The sequence below is a fragment of the Pongo pygmaeus genome, chromosome 2 (genome assembly GCF_028885625.2).
Source record: "Pongo pygmaeus isolate AG05252 chromosome 2, NHGRI_mPonPyg2-v2.0_pri, whole genome shotgun sequence".
Classification (NCBI taxonomy): Eukaryota; Metazoa; Chordata; class Mammalia; order Primates; family Hominidae; genus Pongo; species Pongo pygmaeus.
Window position 1 is genome coordinate 204,398,852 of NC_085930.1, and position 21,525 is coordinate 204,420,376.

The 21,525-nt window shown below is 48.1% G+C and overlaps 1 protein-coding gene across 3 annotated transcripts in view; it reads right to left on the reverse strand.

Moving 5' to 3' along the window:
* XXYLT1 (xyloside xylosyltransferase 1) overlaps positions 1 to 21,525 on the reverse strand; it is a 196,792-nt gene that overhangs the window by 77,450 nt on the left and 97,817 nt on the right. For 2 of the 3 annotated variants that reach the window (XM_054482823.2, XM_063662580.1), the window contains exon 3: positions 7,485 to 7,617. In XM_054482823.2, the coding sequence (XP_054338798.1) occupies positions 7,485 to 7,617 (133 nt within the window). Of the gene's footprint in view, positions 1 to 7,484; positions 7,618 to 9,897; positions 9,979 to 10,785; positions 11,072 to 21,525 lie in introns of those variants that run through there. The other variant, XM_054482825.2, reaches the window with a different exon arrangement.

A 21,525-nucleotide genomic window follows, 5' to 3' on the forward strand; every position in this document is an offset into this window, starting at 1 on the left:
TCAAGGGACTAGCAACATTTATCAAAGAAGGCTGACTTAGGTATAAGGATGGTCAAGATACACTGTTAAGTGAACAAAAAAAGATGTACAAAGGTATAGAGAGTTTATTTACATATATATATACACACACACACACACACACACACACACCCGATAAAAGTATAGAAAATTTCTGGAAAAATAATAACCTCCATATGCTATTTAAAACAAAAATGGATCATTTTTTAATGATGAGTTTTAGATAACAATGGTTTTCATCCGGTGTTGGGGGGCAGCAGGAGGAAAGGGCACAGTGGGACTGAAAAGGAGATAAACATCTCCATAGGCCAGAAATGGAACAGCAACCATATTGGAGATCAGGGCTAGAGCCACAGCTGGAACCTGGAAGCAAGCAAAGGGCCAGATGTTCACCCTCTGTGCAGCGTAGCAGGGACCAAACACGCCATGCACTGGGGAAAGCGGAAGCCAGGCTCAGTGAAACAGGGAGTGGGGGCTGCCTCGGGCGCAGTCCTCGGTCTCTCCCTCTGTCCTCGTCCCTTCCTCCTCTGCTGCAACTATACTGCAGTCTACATTCGTCCCTCCCCCCATCTTTGATCCCTGGTTTCCAATATTCTCTGGGATATTAAAATGTTCTTCACTATTGCGGACTAGTTATTTTCTCTTTGTTTCTGTTTTGCAAATACCTTACATTGTTTAGGGTAAAACCATAAAAACTGGTCTGTATAGATAAGACACTATTAATAAATGTATGATGGTAATTTCTGCAGAAGCAGGAAGGAGGGAAACACAGTACCAACACCCTAGCTAGCTACGAGGAAGCCAGGAGATAACATATCCAGCCTTTTTGTCTTCCATAATGGGAGGCAGGCTTCTATGGCAAAGAATTCCCAAATTCTAGGAAGGGGGTTTAGATGCTGAGAAGCCAAAAGATGAGCAATAATTTTGCTAAGTTGTCAGCAGCCCCAATTGTACATATAAGGAAACTGAGGCTGAGGTTAAGTGGCTTCCCTAGGTTCACAGAACTTATCAGTAGCCAAGCTGGGACTGTGGATAACGTTGCCACCACCACCCAGGAGTGCTGCTCTGTCCTAGGCACTATAAATACATCATCTGATTCCATCTCCCTCAACTCTGCCACATATAGTGTTATAATCTCCATTTCTCAGCTAAAGAGACTAAGGCTCAGAGAGGTCAAGAGACTTGCCCAAGGTCACACAGCAAGTGAGTGGTAGAGGTGGTCAGTCCACATCCTCCCTTCTTCCGTCTGTGCTGGTGCTCACTCCCTCCCCAACACTCCCCTGGGAGTCCAGCACCAGTCCTCGGAGTGGGATGACGCAGCCTGCAAAGCAGCTTTCCTTCCGAGCGTCTGGAAGAACCCGAGGCTGGCACAGCACCATCAACAAAACCATGTGACTTAAAAAGGTGAACGAGTGGACACGATTAAAATACTTAACACAAAAGCGAATTGCTGCCTGGTGGCATGTTATCAGCGGCTGACAGGGATAGCCTGCCGCTTCCTCCTCAGGGTGGGCCTGGGCTCACACAGCACACAGCCGCCCGCAGAGCCCGGGCAGAATGAAACCGGAAGCCTGTGCCGCCACCAACAAGCTCCCATTCAGAGGATCCTCAGGCGGCCAGCTCCACAAAGTGACCATAACAAAGGGCCGCAGCCCACATACACACACTCACATAACACACACTCACACACACACACATACACACACACTCTCACACACACACACACATACACATACACTCAGACATACACACACGCACACTGACACACATACACTCACACATACACACACATACACATACACTCACACATACACACACACTCATATACACACACACTCACATACACACACTCTCTCACACACATACACATACGCACACTCACACACACATATGCACATACACTCACACATACACACTCACACATATGCACACTCACACACACTCACATACACACACGCACACTCACACACACACACACGCACACTCTCTCAAACATACACTCTCTCTCTCTCTCTCTCTCTCTCTCTCTCTCTCGCCCCATCACTTCGGGGTCAGCAGGAGCCCTGAGGCCTGAAGCCAAGCCATGACCAGGCCTCCTGGTCCCAGTGGCCTCCCCAAATGACCCAGTCCACAGTTTGGCTTCCTAAGTCCTGCAGAGTGGTGACCTCTAAGCCTGGAGCCGCAAAGAGACCTTGAGGGCTGCCTCCCACCCCCTCCGTCTCTTACCCTGGTTTCCCTGCAAGCTCCACTTCCATAGCCTTTGTTCCCGTTCACTCCAGGATCTTGTAGGAGAGCCAGATCACCTGCTGCTGCTAAAAAGGGAAGTTTTACAATCCTGGGTAGAGGTGGGCAGCCAGATTTAGGAAAAAAGCGGGATATCTGTTAAAATTTAAATTTCAGGGTCAGGTGTCGTGGCTCATACCTGTTATCCCAGTATTTTGGGAGGCCAAGGCGGGCGGATCACTTGAGGTCAGGAGTTCGAGACCAGCCTGGCCAACATGGCTACTAATAACACAAAAATGAGTTGGGAGTGGTGGCTCGTGCCTATAGTCCCAGCTACTCGGGAGGCTGAGGCAGGAGAATTTCTTGAACCTGGGAGGCGGTGGCTGCAGTGAGTCAAGGTTGTGCCACTGCACTCCAGCCTGGGCAACAGAGAGAGACTGTCTTTAAAAAATAAAAATAAATAAAAATAAATTTAAATTTCAGATAATAAACAATTATTTAGTATAAGTATGTCCCGTGCAATATTTGGGACATATTTAACATACAAAACACTTATTTGTTATTTATATGAAGCTCCATTTAACTGGGTGCCCTGTATTTTAAATGGCAACCCTATATGCCTGGGGGAGGGATTGAGTAGGAGGAGCCCAGAGGAACAAAGCATCTGGTAAAGAAAACACAAAGAGGAGTGAAGATTATGGGAGGGATGCAGGGAGGGAGGGGAAACACTCTTTAATGAGGGTCTCTCTCACAAAAGAAACTTCCACTGTTACTTCATTTGAGTCCTCCAGTAATTCTGTGTGCTAGAGATACGTATCCCACTTACAGACCAAACAACAGAGGGTCAGAGAATCCAGTGACTCGCGAAGTGTCACATGGAGAATTCACTTCTGAGTACGACCCGATGCTATTTCCTCCACATCAAGCTCGTTCACCTGCTGGCTCACCTTTATCACTGTTATAGCTGCACATAAAGGGGCACAGCAGTTTACTTTTCTAATACTCTCATAAGGAAACAAATTCAAAATGGCGCGTCTTTACAAAACACGGCTGGCTATCTTTGAAATTCTCCTCTTGGCCACTTATCCCAACTAAACACATCACCACTGAGGACCTGTCCAGGGGTTTAGCTCCTGATGAAGAGACAGAGAAAAGGTCAGAGAAAGGAAAGGTGACGCTCCATCCAAGATGACTACAGCGCTATGATTTGCAGATGGGGAAGGTCACGGGATGCTAGACGCAACAGAATCTCAACAGGGACCCGAGAGAGAGAGAGGCTCCTCTCTCCCTACACTAATATCCTATGATCCCTGTGTCACTTTCCAGAAAACACTGTCAGTCCCATGGACCTAGGATTATAAAATCCTATAAGATTTATACAGAAAATACAAAAATTTGGGGAGGGGGAATTGTGAAACAATGTGAAAAAACTTATTTGTCAAATGGACAGTGGGGAATAACTTCTCCTCCCGCACCTCCTCCAAGCTTCTAACAACACTCATGGCACACAATACAGGGGATACTGCCATAAAAATGACTTAAAATGTGCCCTTTTGAGGTAAAGTAACTATGGGACAAGTGACTATAAAAATGACACAGCTGGGGAGATCCAAATCTATTCCCGCTCAGCAAGTTTCCAGATTAAAATGTGTCTGCTTACCTAGTCAAGATTTGGTTTTGTGCTGTTTTGTGTTTAAATTTTCCTTTCATATAGATGCTAGCATGTTGTTCTTAAAATAAAACACTTGTCCACCTCACTCCCCTCTCTGGGGAGACCCCTTGATGGTCAGAGCCCACTGCCAGTTCCATGGAAGTCCTGGGCAGGGGCAAGAGGGCACCTCTGTGGGAAGCAGTCTGACGTCTGCACTGCGGATCCCCCAAAACAGCAATGGCCAAGCCCAAGGGCTGAGACTGCCTGCTCAAGAGAAAGGCCGGCTGCCCTGTCCCTGCTTCCTCTCTCCCCTTCCATTCCCATCCTCTTCCTTCTCTTAGCCTCCCCACCCTAACCCCACTCCCAGCCAGGTGAACACTCCAAAGCAGCAGACAATTAACGCCGGATCTCCCAGGTCCCCAGAGGTCCCCAGTCTTCTTGTGGAAGAAGGCAAAAAACATGCTTAATTCCTTGTCGGCCAGCCAGTACCAAGCCATTCCCAGCCCCAGCATGAGACTGCAAATGTTACAAGGCAATTCCCCAGAGCCAGCGGGGCACACGGCAGTGCAGGGCTGTCATCTGCAGACTCCATTATTAAAGGTCTCTAGAAACATTTCAGCTGAGGGGTGGAGGGAGGGAGCATGTAAAGGAGTATAAGTCTCTGTTGATTTTTGAGTGCCCAGGCCCTGCAAACGGCATTCTTCAGACTCTGCTGCAGTGGAGGTCTCATAGTTATCATAGCACATAATGAAAATTAAAGATGCTCAGGGTTAGAAAAACTCAGTTTCATTTCGAATCTAAAATCTTTCAGAGCTTTCTTTCAGGAAGTCCAGATAATTAAACTGATTTTAAGTTGCACTGTTTATAAAATCCTAGATCTACAGAAAATACAAATTCTGGCCAATCCTGTCTAAGCATGCCATTCCAAGTTTCCACTTACATTACATGAGAAGATTCCAAAGCAGGCCTTGAAGGCATCAGAGCTGTAACTGCATTTAATACTTAGCCCAGTTTAAACACCCCATGACATCAGTTCTCCCCGATCCCTAAAGAGCTCACCAGCAGACAGGCAATTCCAGATGGAGGGAGGACAATGAGGGTCCAAAGGGCTGTAACCCCCAATGCCAGAGCCAGGGAGGGGGGACTTAGAGCTGAGCTCTTCTCCTTCTCAGGTGGGGGAACAAAGGCCCCAAGGTGGCAGAGTTGGGACTAGTATCTAGGGCTTGGGACTCTGAGGCTGCCTCTATTGTTACACCAGGTAGCTAGTCAGACATGAGCAGGGCAGGAGAGGGCTCCACCACCACCAGGAATGTCAGGCGACCATCAGCTGATGGTCAGGCAGTTGTCAACCGTCTCTCTATGATAATTGGATGCAGCCAGCGCCAGGGAAAGGCAGGGTCCCAGTAGATAGAAAGAACCTGAAACTGATGACCAGCAGCTTCCTGGTAAGATCTTGGGAGTTGGGCACGTGGGCTCAAGCATGTGCACTAGGAAGTGAAACGGTGAACCCTCCTCTAGCAAGGCTGGACTGGTAAGGGAAGAAACCAGGGAATAAATCAGAGGAACAAACCATCTGGTAAAGAAAACACAAAGAGGAGTGAAGATTTCGGGAGGGAGAGAGGGAGGGAGGGGAAATGCTCTTTAATGAGGGTCTCTCTTACAACGGGAGCTTCCACGTGTTACTTCATTTGAGTTCTCCAGGGAGCATGTGCACAACCTCAGTAAACACACTGTGCCCCCTCCCAGGGGCTGGCAGGTCACCCTCAGGGAAGAACCGGAGGAGGAGTAACGCGAACCCCAGAACCACGCCAATGTACAAAACCCCAAGTCAAAAGTCACACAGCACGTATGATCTCTCAAGTCACACACTGGCCCTCTCCCAAGTGGACTTTTCTTCCTTTCATTCCTGGTCTAAAGCTTTTTAATAAACTTTCACTCCTGCTCTAAAACTTGCCTCGGTCTCTCACGCTGCCTAAGGCCCCTCAAATTCTTTCTTCTGAGGAGGCAGGAAGTGAGGGTGCTGCAGACCCATATGGATTCACCACTGCGAACACTATCACCTCCCTCTGTTGGATCAAGGACCCCAGCAGAAGATCTTCCTGGTATGAAGGGGAGGGAAGAAGGTGGGGAGTCTTCTACACTTAAGATGGCAGGTGTCTGCCCAAACCCTCTCAAGTCGCCAACCCCTGACCTCAGAGGAAGAGGCCTACCCAGTGACTCTGGGGCCACACGTGAGAGGGTTATATAAGGGAGAAAAGTCCACACGGCCGGAGGAGTTATCAGCTCATTCAGGGGCCTTGCAGGAATTTCCTGTTATGTGATCTGGGTCATGCAAATAGCCACAACCGGGCTGAAGCTGTCTCTTCACCCCCTCCCTCTGAGGGGAAACACAGGCTCTTGACTCACTAGTTGCCTGTACTCTGCAGCTCTCCAACGACTGGGCCTCCCTCCAGGAAGGTCCTCAGGGAGCCAGCATCACGGTGTGCACTGAGAACAAAGAGCAGGGCATGCCTGCGGGAAACAAAATCCCAGCCCTTTCCAAGCAAACTCGGCAGCTCTGCTCTGGGTGTGCTATCGCTCTATCCGCTGGAGAAACAGCCAGCAACATGAAACTCTCCAGACCCAGGGCCATGGGCCTGGTTTATTGTAATCAAAACCCGCTTCAGCTGTTCCTTTCCTTTTTTTTTTTTTTTTTTAATTATAAGATGTAGAACAAGAACACACACAAAAAAGTGCATGCAAACAAGAAGCTAAGTGGGGAACTGAGAACTTGCAGCTCTCCAGAGCCAACCCACCCCCACACCCCCCACCGCCTGCCACGCAGCTTTGGGAAGCATCACCCCCTTCTCCTTTCCCATTCTCCACACCTGCACACGCATCCCTAAAAGGCTCCAGTTTAGTCTCGCTCTCACCGCAGGGAGTCGTTCCCTTTTTTGCTGTTGCTGTATAGCACTCAACTGAATCAATGCGTTTTATTTATCCATTCTGCTAAGTAGCACATTTAAGTCGTTTTCAGTTTTGGCTACTACAAATAACGCTACAGTGAATATTCAAGAACGGTTCTTAGGTCCTGGAGTTTCTCCATGACACAGGCTTGACAACCAAATGCAGCATCATGCGGAATGTGCTTCTTCGTGCTGACTACTGATGCCAGTCTGTGTTCCCACGTCTTCCCTCCCTACAAGACCACCAATCCACCCACTCTGCTAATAGAGAATGGGGGTCACTGGTGACTCACAGGCCAAGAAAGCCCAGCTGGTCACTAGAAGGGAAGTTAAATCTTCCTCCGTAAGGCAAAGCCCAAGATTTAAAAATTCTGAGCTTAACCAGATCCAACAACAAAAACAACTGGGCTTTTCAGAAGAAAAAGGCCACAAACCCCGGCAAAATAATGAGGTAGCACCTATGGCTTGGGACAGACCCACCTGCCCATACGATCAACTGTAAGCAATAAGTACAAATGTGTTCCCAAGATACTAAAGTGCAGAAGGATCGGACGCCAGTAAATCCCAATCTGCCATGGGTGGCAGAAGAGAGAGGGTGAAGGGTGGGGAGGGGTCGTGGAGGTGGCCCCCCTGCAGTCATGACGCACCTGTAAACTGGCTGCATCTCCCGGGCTATGCCGATGATGGCGCCTGGCAGGAAACTGTCAAATTCCTCAAACAACTCCCGGATGTTGGTCTTAAACTTCAGGTCTAGGTCCAGCTGAATGATCTGCAGGATCTCTGCGGGAAAGAGAAAAGGACGATGAGACACAGGCACACCTCCTGGGAGGCTCGGCCACGGACAGAAAATGAAGTGGAGGGCAGAGAAAAGGGCACTGGACTCTTATTGTTGTCAGTGAATGATGCACAGTTACCGCTGGAACAAAAGGCCTTTCATCTACCAGCAACCCGTCCACACTATTAGTCTTCACAAACGACTGCCCGTGTCTTTTCTTCCAACTGCAGACATCCATTTTGCTTAAAACTAGGCGACCACACGCTCCAGTGTTGGCCTGCTGTCCTGATGTGACTGTTAACCATGCACCATTTCACTCTCAAAAGTATCTCATTTGGATGATACCTTATGTGGACACCCTACTTCCCTACATAAAACTCAAAGCGGGCCGGACACAGTGGCTCACATCTGTAATCCCAGTATTTTGGGAGGCTGAGGCAGGTAGATCACGAGGTCAGGAGTTTGAGACCAGCCTGACCAACATTGTGAAACCCCGTCTCTACTAAAAATACAAAAATTAGCTGGGCGTGGTGGCAGGTGCCTGTAATTCCAGCTAGTCAGTAGGCTGAGGCAGTAGAATTGCTTGAACCCGGGAGGCAGAGGTTGCAAGTGAGCTGAGATCGCGCCACTGCACTCCAGCCTGGGCAACAGAGCAAGACGCCATCTCAAAAAAAAAAAAAAAAAAAAAAAAAAAAAAAAAAAAAAAACCCCTCAAAGCATCCAGGTGTTTCCTCTTTGGAGCACAGGTGATAAATGACCCACACAAGAGAGAAGTAAAAAACATTATGGTCTCAGGCCTTTATCGGTGCGTTCTGCAAACCCAGATGTATGTTAAGTGAAGATGCTGACCAGAGCGAAACGGCTGAATGATCTCAGATACCACTGTGTTTTTAATCCACTGCCTAAAAGGATGGGCCCAAATTCTTCAATGTCACAATCACCTGGCACCTAAGAGCTGCCTGCTTCCATTGCATCCAGATGACTCCGGGCTAGAAGTGCAGGAGGAAGGCACTGGCGAAGGTCATTCCCCCATCCTTCACCCAGCCCAGCCTGACCAGGATCCTAGGTGTTGTGCCGGACACCGGGCTGACCAGGACCCTGCCCTCAAGAGAGATATGCAGGTGGCAAAAAACACAGGGAGGGGCCAGTGCTGAAGTCTGAAATGGAAGAGCAGCTGTGGGAGGTCCAAAGAGGGGGCGCATGGGGTTCAATGATGAAGCAGCGAGAGCAAGTTCCTGGTACCCGGCCTGGGAATCAGACACACGAGTGCAACTTCCAGTTCTGCTGCTGACTGACCCTGTGACCCAGGGAAAGTTATTTTACTTCTCTGCACCTCAGCTGTTCCATTTGCTAAAATGGGGAGGCTCTCCTGTGCCTTGTGTGGGAAATAGCTTATGGACAGTGTCACAGGGATCCTAGAGACCTTGAGGAACAGAATTCTGGAGCACAGCACCACACTGGTCAAATGTAGAATTTATGGGAAGGCAATTTAAGGAACTTGGGATAATTTTGCTGTAACTAAAGAAACTCCTGATGGGAGGAAGGGCCATGCATTTAGTCAGCCCGTCAATCATCACATCGAAAGCCCACCACCTGCTACAGGTGCTCTCTCTTTCAAGGCCATCTAAACCCTACTTACCCTGCAAGGAGCAGTCTAAACACCCCAGACAGGCCCTGCAGGAGTCATGGCTTCCTGCTCTGTGCTCCCCACACGGCTGCCTGCCTGCCTGCCTGTGGTCATGGCCACCCGCGTACCTGTCTCACCACCCTTCTGGAGAGGGCGCTCCTTGAGAATGGGAATGTGCTGGGAGGGCGGGGCTCAGGACTATCAGATGCTTCTGGATGAGCATCTTCATCTTGTCTTAGTATACCCTTCAGTAAACCTGAGCACTTCCCCTGCACTTTAGGGACCAGCTGGGAGTAAACCCGGAAAGGTCCTACGTAGGCCTAAGACACCGGAATCTGAGCTGCTTCCATGTTATTTACAACTCCTCCTTCCTAAAGCACCTTCCAGGAAGGGTTTGCTTAAAGTTGGTAACACTTCACCAGGTGAGATCCACTGACTAGGAAGGAGACAGGCGGCAACTCCAGCACAAAGTGACCCCTTCACACCGATGTAAAACGACTGAGATGGGAGGCCACTCCCTTCTATTCCCGGAGGCCAACAGGCCCCTGTGCAGCCTGCACTGTCCTGCGGGCACCTGTCCAGGAGGTTAGCCCCTGTATGTAATTATGAAATAAGACGCCAAGTTGTAAATGTCACTGTTGAAGAGAAAGACGCTTACTAGGAAAGCTGGAATTCATTAGGATGAGGTTTCTAAAGGGGCCTGTTCCTCTGGCCTCTGGTCCTTGATGTAGCTGTCTCTCTGTGGGAAATATGTGGGGGAAAGAGGGTTACACAGAACACTAAAGGTATTGTGAGGACAAAATGAGACTGATCCATGGAAGTGACATCACAGAGAAGATGCTGGTTGGAGGATAGCTGAGATGATAGCAGTAGGACCACCGAAATGTAAGGAATAAATGAACGAGATAACTGCCCCAAAGCCAGGAGGACATGAAACCTACAAATCATGAGGAAGGATGTCTGAGAAAAAGGAAGACTAGACAGCTACAAGACTCACAAGAATGGCCAGCACCCAAGGCTGCCTGAATGTCCACCATGTCCAAATCTTGAGAAAACACAACAAAAAGAATGGCATGGCAGATCTGAAAAGCCTGGTTATAACTGAGGCCACTCTACCCACTTTACAGAGGAGGAAGCTGAGGGCCAAGAAGAGAGACTTGTCAGGCATTACACTCAAGCTAGGTGGCAAAGCTGATCTCAGAAGCCAGGTCTACTGACTCCCTAGGTAATGCTCTTGTGTTTATTAGCCCCGTCACCTCCAACTCACTCCCAACACAGGCCATAAACTCCTAGAGAGCAGAAAGCATTGTGTAATGGACCAAAGGGTGTGCACAGGACTAAACAGGCACCCAACACAACTAGCTCATGGAGTATCTGCATCTCAACCAATGAAAATATCAGCATGAAGACGAGTGAGTACAAGCTAAAGGTATAGCTTTCAAGACCTCCAAGACCCTGTCACCATCATTGCCGCCACAGCCCTGGCAGCACTCCTCAGGAGTTCCTGGCTGTCCAGGGGACTATTTTCAGGGCTGAGAACACCTACGCCTTCTGCCTGGGTTTGAGGCCTGGCTGGCGGCCAATACCTCTGTACAATTACAGATCCATGTAATGGTGGACATGGTGGACATTCACGCAGCCTTGGGTGCTGGCCATTCTTGTGAGTCTTGTAGCTGTCTAGTCTTCCTTTTTCTCAGACATCCTTCCTCATGATTTGTAGGTTTCATGTCCTCCTGGCTTTGGGGCAGTTATCTCGTTCATTTATTCCTTACATTTCGGTGGTCCTACTGCTATCATCTCAGCTACCCTCCAACCAGCATCTTCTCTGTGATGTCACTTCCATGGATCAGTAATTGTACAATTACACCACAGAGGGCGACATGCATGGCCCCAGCACCAGCTGGGAGATTTTCAAATCAACATTCCCAAGGGGATGTGCGGTTGGATTTGGCGGTGGTGGATCTCACATCCAACAGAAACTTGGGTCGCTTCTGAGCTGGACGTTTCTCTGTCAAAGCACTCTTCTCCATTTCCCTCCCAGCACATGGCTTGGGCCAACTCAACTCATCATCAGCATCCAATTAAACCAGCCACAAGCATGTCATCTGACCATGGGTGGAATTACAACCCAGAGTGAGTAATTAATGATACCCAAAAATAAACAAGAAAAGGAAAAAAAATCCAGAAGAAAAAAAAAAGTGAGCCTTCTGTCCTCTCCTTTCCCTTCTCCTATTCCCAGAAACAATTCTTGGCAGACACATCTTAACACACAAAAAGCAACATGCAACAAAATAGATCAAGAAATGATGCAAAGAAAAGACATGCTCAGGTAAGCACAGCGCCTACCATCCTGGGAAACACAACAGGCCTTCAGGGAGGGGCAGGTGAACCATGCAAGTGCCTCCTCTGTCTTTCTGTTTTGAAATGGCTTCAGAGATTTGCAGAGATAAATATTTACAACACATTAGAGGGCTTTCACTGCAGAGCGTCAGCCCAAATTCCACTAACTGGGAGAGGGTTTAGGGAGAAGGGGAAATGATGACAGCATTAAGCTATGTGACTCCAGCGTCCTGAGGCTGAGGACCTGGAAGCAGCTGCCTGGAAAGGGGGCTAATTTTCCCATTGTCCACTTTGAAATATTGCAGCAATATGCCACCTGCCTTATCATACTCTGGTGTTTTTAAATTGCTGTTCAGTAGTACCTCTGGCCTGCAGGAGCCAAAGGGCAACTGAAAGGGGTGGAGACTTCCCCTAACAGTGAGAGGATCCTGACCCCAGAGGAGTTTTGAGGCCCACGGGACAGGCACGGTCCCCCTGTGCTCCACCAGCCAGACCAGGCTGGCTTGTCACACTGGAGGGTCTGAGCACGTGGTAGAGGGTCCGCCCCACGACGCACAGACCCAGGCCGTGTCCCCAAGGGGATGTACAGTTGGAATTGGCGGTAGTGGATCTCACATCCAACAGAAACTCGGGTCGCTTCTGAGCTGGATGTTTCTCTGTCAAAGCGCTCTTCTCCATTTCCCTCCCAGTACAAGGCCCAGCCACAGGGCAGCTGGCTCACTATAGGGATAGGGGCTACAAAGGAAGAAGGGGAGTATGCCAAGGGTCCTAGGCCTTGGCCACAGATTCTAGGGGCTCCTCCAGCCTGACCAGACAAATGTTCAACCTCTAGGAGCAGGGAAAGGATGTCTGTGTGCCAGGCCCTGGGAAGGCTTTGCCTACTGATTCAGCCCATCAACCTCCATCATGCCTCCTCGAGGTGGTTGTTAGTATCTTCCAGTTTCAGATGAGGAACCTGATGCTCAGAGAGTTTCGGTAATTTGTTTTAGACAACTCAGCAAAAAAGGCTCAGGGTGGAGAGCAATTACAGATTCGCCTCACTCGATAGTTTGCTTGAGCCATGACACATTTCTAGAAAAGCCTTCAGACATCTCTGAAGTCCCTTTTAAAGTTCTCTTATCTTTATGAGCCAGAAATGCTTCCACATCAAGGGTGAAGATAGCAGACAACCCCAGATCATCTCTGTGCAGTGGCTGGGGCTTCATGGACAGAACCCCCAACCACGACCACCTCCCGCAAGACCCTCATCCCCAAGAAGCATGAAGACTATTGGGATTCTCTTTCATTGACAAAGACCAACAGAGAAACTTCTGGAAGAAAGGGTTTTATGCCACAAAAGTTGAAAGGAAGCTTTTAATGACAATAGCCAACTTGTATCAATGCATTACACTCACTGAATCATCTAAACACTCTATGAGATATATATATATATATACATATATATATATATATATTTTTTTTTTTTTTTTGAGATGGAGTCTCACTCTGTCACCCTGGCTGGAGGGCAATGGCGCGATCTTGGCTCACTGCAACCTCCGCCTCCCGGGTTCAAGCAATTCTCCTGCCTCAGCCTCCTGAGGCACGCCACCACGCCCGGCTAATTTTTATATTTTTAGTAGAGACGGGGTTTCACCCTGTTGGCCAGGCTGGTCTCAAACTCCTGAACTCAGGTGATCCGCCCACCTCGGCCTCCCAAAGTGCTGGGATTACAGGTGTGAGCCACCACGCCCAGCCCTGAGATTAATATTATTTCTATTTGGCTGGGTGCAGTATCTGATGCCTGTAATCCCAGCATTTTGGAAGACTGAGGCAGGAGGATCACTTGAGCTTGGGAATCTGAGGCTGCAGTGAGCTGTGTTCGCACCACTGCACTCCAGCCTGGGTGACTGGGTGACCGAGTGAGGCCCTGTCTCAAAAAAAAAAAAAAAAAAAAAAATCCATTTGACAAATGAGGAAATCGAGAAGTATAATAATCCAAGATCACGTAGCTGGTCAGTGGTAGGTAGGGCTTGAAACCCCAAGTCTGTTGGGCTCGACAGCCTGGTGCCTGCTCTTCATTGCCCGTGCTGCCCTGCCTTCCGGGCTCCTGGGCAGCCAGGATACGGCCAGCGCTCAGCTTTGCAGGCTCTGCTCAGACAGGAAGGCCCTGACTCTCACTGTGCTAATCTATGTTTTCCACATTAGCAGCCTGCCCCTCCTCGGATGGTCGGGGGGAGAAAGGAAACAGAGTTCATAGAGTGATTTATGCAACCTGTTAGCAGCTCTGGTAAAAGGTTTTGGGTCCAGGAAGTTGAAATGAATAACCACAGCCAGTTTTATATATTCACTGTACAACAAACTTTCTTCTAGCCTTACTCGCCCCCTCTCAAAATGAAGCATGAAAAACTGTGTTAGCTATGGCTCAGCCATGGCATTGTTTATAACGCCCAGCTCCTGTTTTGTGGACCAAACAAATTACCATGAGAAGACACAGTTTTTGCTTCAGCAACAGTGTAACATGAGTCTCCTTCCTCATCCTTAGCACCTTCTGCGAAGACATATAAATCATATCCTTTAGGATAGGATAGAATTTATTTTGAACTTGGCTGAAAAATTTGGGGGACTTAAATAAGACAGCACATATAACACCCAGTGTAAATTTCCCTCTCGCTTCTATTGCCAATATGAAGTGATAGCTCATGCACAGATTGATGTAGTTCAATACACAGGGGAAATGGAATTTGAGATCCAAAAATCTTCCATTTCTATGGTAAGGATGTCCATGGTCCCTGCTGGCTTTTCCACAGTTCACATCTCTCTACTGTCTGCTATAAGTTTTGTTTTGTTTTGTTTTTGTTTTTGTTTTTGTTTTGGCTCCAAAACCTTAAATTCTTTCCTATTTGAGGCAGGAACACATCTGGACTCTGTCCACAACAGTTAGACTGATGATGCTTAGTCTTTCTTCTTCACCAACAGGCTTTTTTTCAGAGACCCCTGGGGGAGAAGCTGCAGAAAGCAATCCTTTTTGGATAGAATTATCAGGTGTTTTCTGAAAATAATGATATAGATACCACTGGTTGCCCAAACTGTCACAGTGCAACTTTTCAAATTCTCCATTTTGAGATTCTTTATCAGAATCATGGGCTCCTGTTTCTAATCTCACCTTCCAACCACTCTCTCCCTCTTGAGTGGCATTTGAGCCCATGCCACCTTATGGATTCAGTCTAAAATTAGGTAAACTAACAAAGGTTCCATCCTGCTGCCTGCAGCTCCTCATCCCCACACTGTCCCCTGACACCTGCTCCTGCCCTTGGCCCTGCACTCTGTCAGGGCCTGTCGACTGTAGCCTTGCCCCTTCCATTGATTCATATGGCAATGACAATGATAGGACTAATTCCTTATATTTCTATGGCATGTTGCAATGTTCAAAGTACATTCCCAGTCCATAAAACTCCTTCCCATGCTTTAACTCGTTTAATCCTTACAGCAACCCTAGGGGGCAGGTGCATCCATGTGGATTGGGTTTAATTGCATATCACAGAACACCTCTAGTAGCAACAGTTTCAACACACAGAAGAGCATAACTAAGCCACATCCATGGAGGGCATGGCTGCTCCATGAAGTTAACAAAGACCCAGACGACTTCTGCTTTTCTCCTTTGCTATCCTAGATCTCATTTCCATCCTCAAGGTACCTCATGGTGCAAGACGGGGGCTGCTGGGGCTCCAGCCAACTTGGCTGCATTCCAGGCAACTGAAAGGACCAAAGAGAAAAGACACTCTGACCTTGCTTCCTGCAATGAGGCAGACTGTTTAAGTGTCCTTCCTGGAAGTCTTTAACATTTCTTCTCATATCTCACTAGAAAAAATTTAGTCACATGGCCACATTTAGCTACAATGAAAGCTGTGAAATGCATTCTTTTATGGGCATAAGGTTATCCCCAAATAAATGGGATGCAGTTGTAAATAAAAAAGGAGAGAACTGATATAGAGCAGGAACTAGCAGTACTTCCACAGAAGGCAAGAAGTAACTACACCCACTTTACAGATCAAGAAATAGAGGCCCAAAGAGATTAGGTGTTGCTACGGTCACATGGTCACTAGTGGCAAGATGGGAACTAAGTCCACGTCATTGGCCCCACATCCAGATCCCCTTTCCCTGTTCATGGAGCCTCCCTGCTGCAGTGGAGCTGCTGCTGTGTTTCCGCATGGACTCTTGCTTGCTCCCCTCCAGACCTTTGTTCAGCCCTCAGCTGTCCCCAGTTGTTCTATCAACAAGATCCGTGCCTGCCAGCCCTGGGCTGCCATCCTGAAGGACTACTGTCCTCCATCCCCTTCCTCACACTTTGTTCCCTCTTTGTTCCCTGCCTTGCTTCCCTGCATTTGTGTCCCACTGGGTCCCTTGGAATCCAGGCACGGTCATTAGCAAGGAGGACCAGGCCAGAGATGGCCAGATCCCAGCAATACAGACCCTCAGAGTAGGGACACAACCCCACAACTATTTTTGCAATGCCCAGAGAGTTCTGTGAGCAGGATGCCTCACCTTGGGGTACCCATACTATACCAAGATGGTTGACACCTCCTGAAATTGTTTCTGATGGCCAACTTCTTGTGGGACCATGACCTTGTTCCATTGTGACACTTAAAACATATTTCATGATGGACGTGGACGCTTATCTGTGGGTCCTTGACTACAATGCCTAAGCAAACACAAATTAGTTAGTGCTTAAGTGCAGTTTGGTAAACAGAATCTTTGCAATGATGGAGTCCATTATGGGAAGTGACTAAGCGGGTTTCTTGGTGGTGAAATGTGTGGGGACTTCTGCTCCATGGGAAGGGGAGAGTCTGTATTTCCAGTGAAAATTGGAGCCTGGACTCTCAGCACAGGGGCCAGTCCTGGACTTCCCCGCCTTCCTGTGTAAACACGAAAACATTTTGTTTTCAAGTTCTAGCACCTTGGCTACCTCTTTCGTGTCTCTAACATGAAGGTCTCTGTGTTCTGGTAGCAGTTCTTCCCATTGTGAACAAGGAATCCGCCACTCTTTCCTGGAGTTACACTGTCTCAGTTCCTCTCCCGCAGCAGACTCATCCTTCTCCAGGTGGTGCTCTCCAGCCTCCTACCATCCTCTACAGGGTCGCAGGCTGCAGGGTTTCCTCAGCCTCCTCCAGCCAAGTACGGCAGAAGCACCAACAACCAAGAGAGGCGCAAACTCCTGAGATCCTCTCCCAGGAAGGGCAAATGGGACCGGGCAGAGAACAGCCGGCTTCTCACCGAGGGGGAAGACGTCCACCCCCAGCCACAGCGCCTGACTTCTCCCTGGGACCATGGAGGGGTGCGGAAAGAAGGGCCCCACGTCATCCCTTGTGCTAGAAACCCACATCACAGCACAGAAAAACGTTTCTCCACTTTATGAATCCGGAAATATCTCTCTGACCTTTTCTAGCAGGAGGAAAAAATATGGCCTTAATCTTTTCAGTAGCAAACAGCTTTCACCCTGTGACAGTTTGCAAACTGACTAGCCAATGGTCAAATAGCTCTTCAGCTTTCCTGTCTCCTGAGCCAGGAATCCTAACAAAATGTCACGTTATATTAGTGCTGTTGATACTACATCTTCTAAAAAAGATGGACGATCTGTCATCATCTAGGAGATAATTCCCTATATCTCAGGTACTGGGCTACGCACTTTTCATATTTTGCCTCATTGAATCCTCACACACAGAGCTTACTGTCCCCATTCTCTAGCTGCCTCCTCCCTGACAGGTGAAGTTTCATTGCTTTCATCTCTGTTTACCGAGGTTGAGAGGAGCCCCTCCTGTTATGAGTCTGATAAGAATGACACAGGAAGGCGGGGAAGTCCAGGACTAGCCCCTGTGCTGAGAGTCCAGGCTCCAATTTTCATTGGAAATACAGACTCTCCCCTTCCCATGGAGCAGAAGTCCCCACACATTTCACCACCAAGAAACCCCCTTAGTCACTTCCCACAGCGGACTCCATCATTGCAAAGATTCTGTTTACCAAACTGCACTTCAGCACTAATTAATCTATTTCCCAATTTTAATTAAATTTTAATTTCATTTAATTCATTAGTTTTTCTTCTAATTAAATAACATTTGAGTTACTTTAATTTTAATTAAAGACATAAAATACAATGCACCAGACTGACAGAACTGCAGCTGAGTGCAAAAAACGAACAGAAAACAAGGTTTTAACTCATAAATATTTCAGCGTGCACTTCCTAAGAAACAAGGACACTCTTTCAGAACAACAGTACAACATCAAAGTCAGGACACTAGCAGTAACACCCCAATACTATTTCATCCACAGTCCCATTCAAAATGTGTCAGTTGTCCAAAAAAAAAAAAAAAAAAAAAACACACAGTTACTGGCTCCGGATTGCATGTAGTTGTCCCACGCGTTCTATCTGAAATGATTCCTCAGTCTTTCCTCGTCTTCCAGGACTTAGGACAATTTGGGGAATATGGGCCTTTTTTTTAATTAATTTATTGATTTTGAGATGGAGTCTCACTCTTTCACCAAGCTGGAGTACAATGGCACGATCTCAGCTCACTGCAACCTCCACCTCCCGGGTTCAAGTGATTCTCCTGCCTCAGCCTCCCAAGTAGCTGGGATTACAGGTGCCCACCACGCCCGGCTAATTTTTGCATTTTTAGTAGAGATGGGGTTTCACCACGTTGGCCAGGCTCGTCTTCATCTGTTGACCTTGTGATCCGCCCACCTCGGCCTCCCAAAGTGCTGGGATTACAGGCGTGAGCCACCGCGCCCGGCCATGGGCCAATTATCTAGTAAAAGTCCTTCAATCTGGGTTTGCCTGATGTTTCCTCCTGACTAGATACAGACTGTGCATCTTTGTCAGGAAAGCCACAGAAGCATGCTGCATTCTCCTGGCGCCACGTTGGCAGGCACATGGTGCCAGTGTGTCCTATCACTTTGACGTTAACTTTGATCACAGTCAAGCTACTATTTTCTCTTTGTAACAACAACATTTTGTGGGGCAATACTTTAGGACTCTGACAATATTCCATTTCCCAACAAATGCTTACCTGTTTGTTTTAGCCTCCATTAATGACTCTGGTCTAAATAAATTCTTACTATGTTAAGCCGGGCGCGGTGACTCATGCCTGTAATCCCAACACTTTGGGAGGCCGAGGCGGGTGGATCACCTGAAGTTAGAAGTTCGAGGCCAGCCTGGCCGGCATGGTGAAACCCCATCTCTACTAAAAATACAAAAATTAGCCGGGCGTGGTGGTGTGCACCTGTAATCCCAGCTACTCAGGAGGCTGAGGCAGGAGAACCACTTGAACCCAGGAGGCGGAGGTTGCAGTGAGCCGAGATCACACCACCGCACTCCAGCCTGGGTGACAACAGCGAAACTCCATCTCAAATATATACATATATATAAAACTATGTTGATTGCCAAAAGGTGACTTTCCAATGCCTTCACTCCTACATTTATTAGCTGGCATTCTGCTGCAGTGTGTTGACCTCACCCATGCTCAGCCAAGAGGAGCTTCCTGGGATCACCCACTTACGGTAGGTTGTGCCAAGCATATTCTTCCCTTCTAATATTCCCCAAAATGCAAACACCAGAAGGCTCCGTGGTGCCTGAGGCAGGGGAACTGGACAAGGCAGAAGTGTCAGAGCTGCTGGGGCTAGAGCTTTGGGCCCATCATCCAAGTACTTGAGGCAGCAATGACCCTCTTGGAAAAATCTCCAGGCTACGGGATCACTGTCCACTCTTACTCGATGAGGAAATAATAACTGCATACCACAGGCAGCACCAGAACACCTTTTCTTTCCTTTATTTGTTTTTTTAAACAACTGTTGACATGGGCTCTACATTATTTCACGAAATGTCAACTGAGGGATTTTAGGCACGGGTGAGTAGGTAGGGCCCTGGGATAGAGCCGTGGCTCACAGGCCTGGCTATGGCACTGCGTCCAACCATGGGCAAGCCATCACCAGCTGTCCCAGACTGTAAGGATGAGGGGTTTGAAATGAATGTGGTCTGATACCCCTCCCAGCCATCCTGTGATTCTGAACAGAAATGGTCTTTGCCCCTCACTCATACATTGTTTGTTCTCAGAACAGCACAAATATGTCATCAGACACAGGAGATATACTCTACTGCATTGTTCTCACCCGTGCCCAGCTAAGCAAGCCACAAAATCCCTACTATGTGCCAAGCACTATGCTAACTGTGAAGGTTCAGAAATAAATAATATCTTTCCTAGCCTCAAAATGCAAATACTGGAGGGTTTTTCACTAAATATCCTCTGCTGCCACTGCAGCTGCTGCCATCCTACCCTGGTCCTGAGGGCAGCAGCCCTGCTCCCCAGTCACCCAGCAAGCATGCGCAGGCTCTGCTGAGAGAGGGCCCTGCCTATGGAAGGAGAACCAGAGACTGGGAGGTGCTGGGACCTGCCTTACTGCTGAGAGCTCCCCTCTCTTCTGCAACATTCCTCATGATCATTAAATATCACCATATGGAAACTAACCTTTCCTTAGTACCTACTGTGCGCCAGCCCCTGGAATACTTGAAAGGCCCCCACTTTCCATTTTGCAAATGTTGAAAATTCGGGTCCGTGGTGGCTTGTAATAACCTGTCTAGGGTCACACGGCCAGCGAGTGACACAGCAGAAATGCAAGTTAGCCCTCACCCCCATCGCAAAGTCTGAGCTCTTTTGCCTCAACGTGGTCCCTTTAAACAGGGCTTACCTCTGATTCCACCCACTCCCTGTGCAGTTACCTACTTCTGGGAAACAAATCACTCTAAAACCTAGTGGCTTAAAACAACAGTGTATTACTATCCCTGACAGTTCCGTGGGTCTGCTAGGCTTAGCAGGGTCTGATTGTGGGGGTCTTTTGGGCGAATGCAGTAAGAGGGTGGCTAGCTGACCGTGATGGCTACACGGTTGCCAGCAGTCCCTGCTGGCCGCGGCAACGCACTCAGCAGAGCTGTCAGCCTGATGAGCTCATGGGGGCTCTCCCCGAGGCTCAGGCCCCATCCCAGCATGGCAGCCGGAGTCCAAGAGGAAGTTTGCCAAGGTGAGTGTTGCAGGAGACCCGGGCTGAAACGGCGGGGCCTCTTGTGACCCAGCCTTGGAAGTCACTCAGCGTCACTTCCACTACATCCCATTTGTCAAAACAAGCCACAGTGCCAGCCCAGATTCAGGGAGAGGGACCAACACAAAGGTGTGTATACCGGGAGGTGTCTCCCTTAGGGGTCGGCTTTGGAGACTAGCTGCCACGTCCCCTCATCCCACAGTGGGGTACAGATATAGATGGTCCCCGCCACAATGCGGTTCCACTTAACAATTTTTCAACTTTAGGATGGGTTTATCAAGGCATCAAATGTATTCTCAACTTAGGATATTTTTTATTTACAATAGGTTTATTGGGCTATAGCCCCCCCCCCCCCAATAAGTAAAGGAGCAACTGTATTTTAAATTTCTTCCTTATACTTTTCCTAGTTTTCTACTATATACAAACACACACACACTTGTAATCAAAGGGATAAATATTTGAAATTATAACTATATAATATTGTAATATATGTTCTATGTAGGAGTATCGGTGTGTCAAATGTATATTAATGTGTGTGTGTGTATATATGTCTTTTTTTTGAGATGGAGTTTCACTCTTGTTGCCCAGGCTGGAGTGCAATGGCACGATCTCGGCTCACCGCAACCTCTGCTTCCCAGGTTCAAGCGATTCTCCTGCCTCAGCTTTCCAAGTAGCTGGGATTACAGGCATGCGCCATCATGCCCAGCTAATTTTGTATTTTTAGTAGAGACAGGGTTTCTCCATGTTGGTCAGGCTGGTCTCGAACTCCCGATCTCCGTGATCTGCTAGCCTCAGCCTCCCAAAGTGCTGGAATTACAGGCGTGAGCCACCACGCCTGGCCGTTAATGTATATATTTATATATATGTGTATATACACACACAT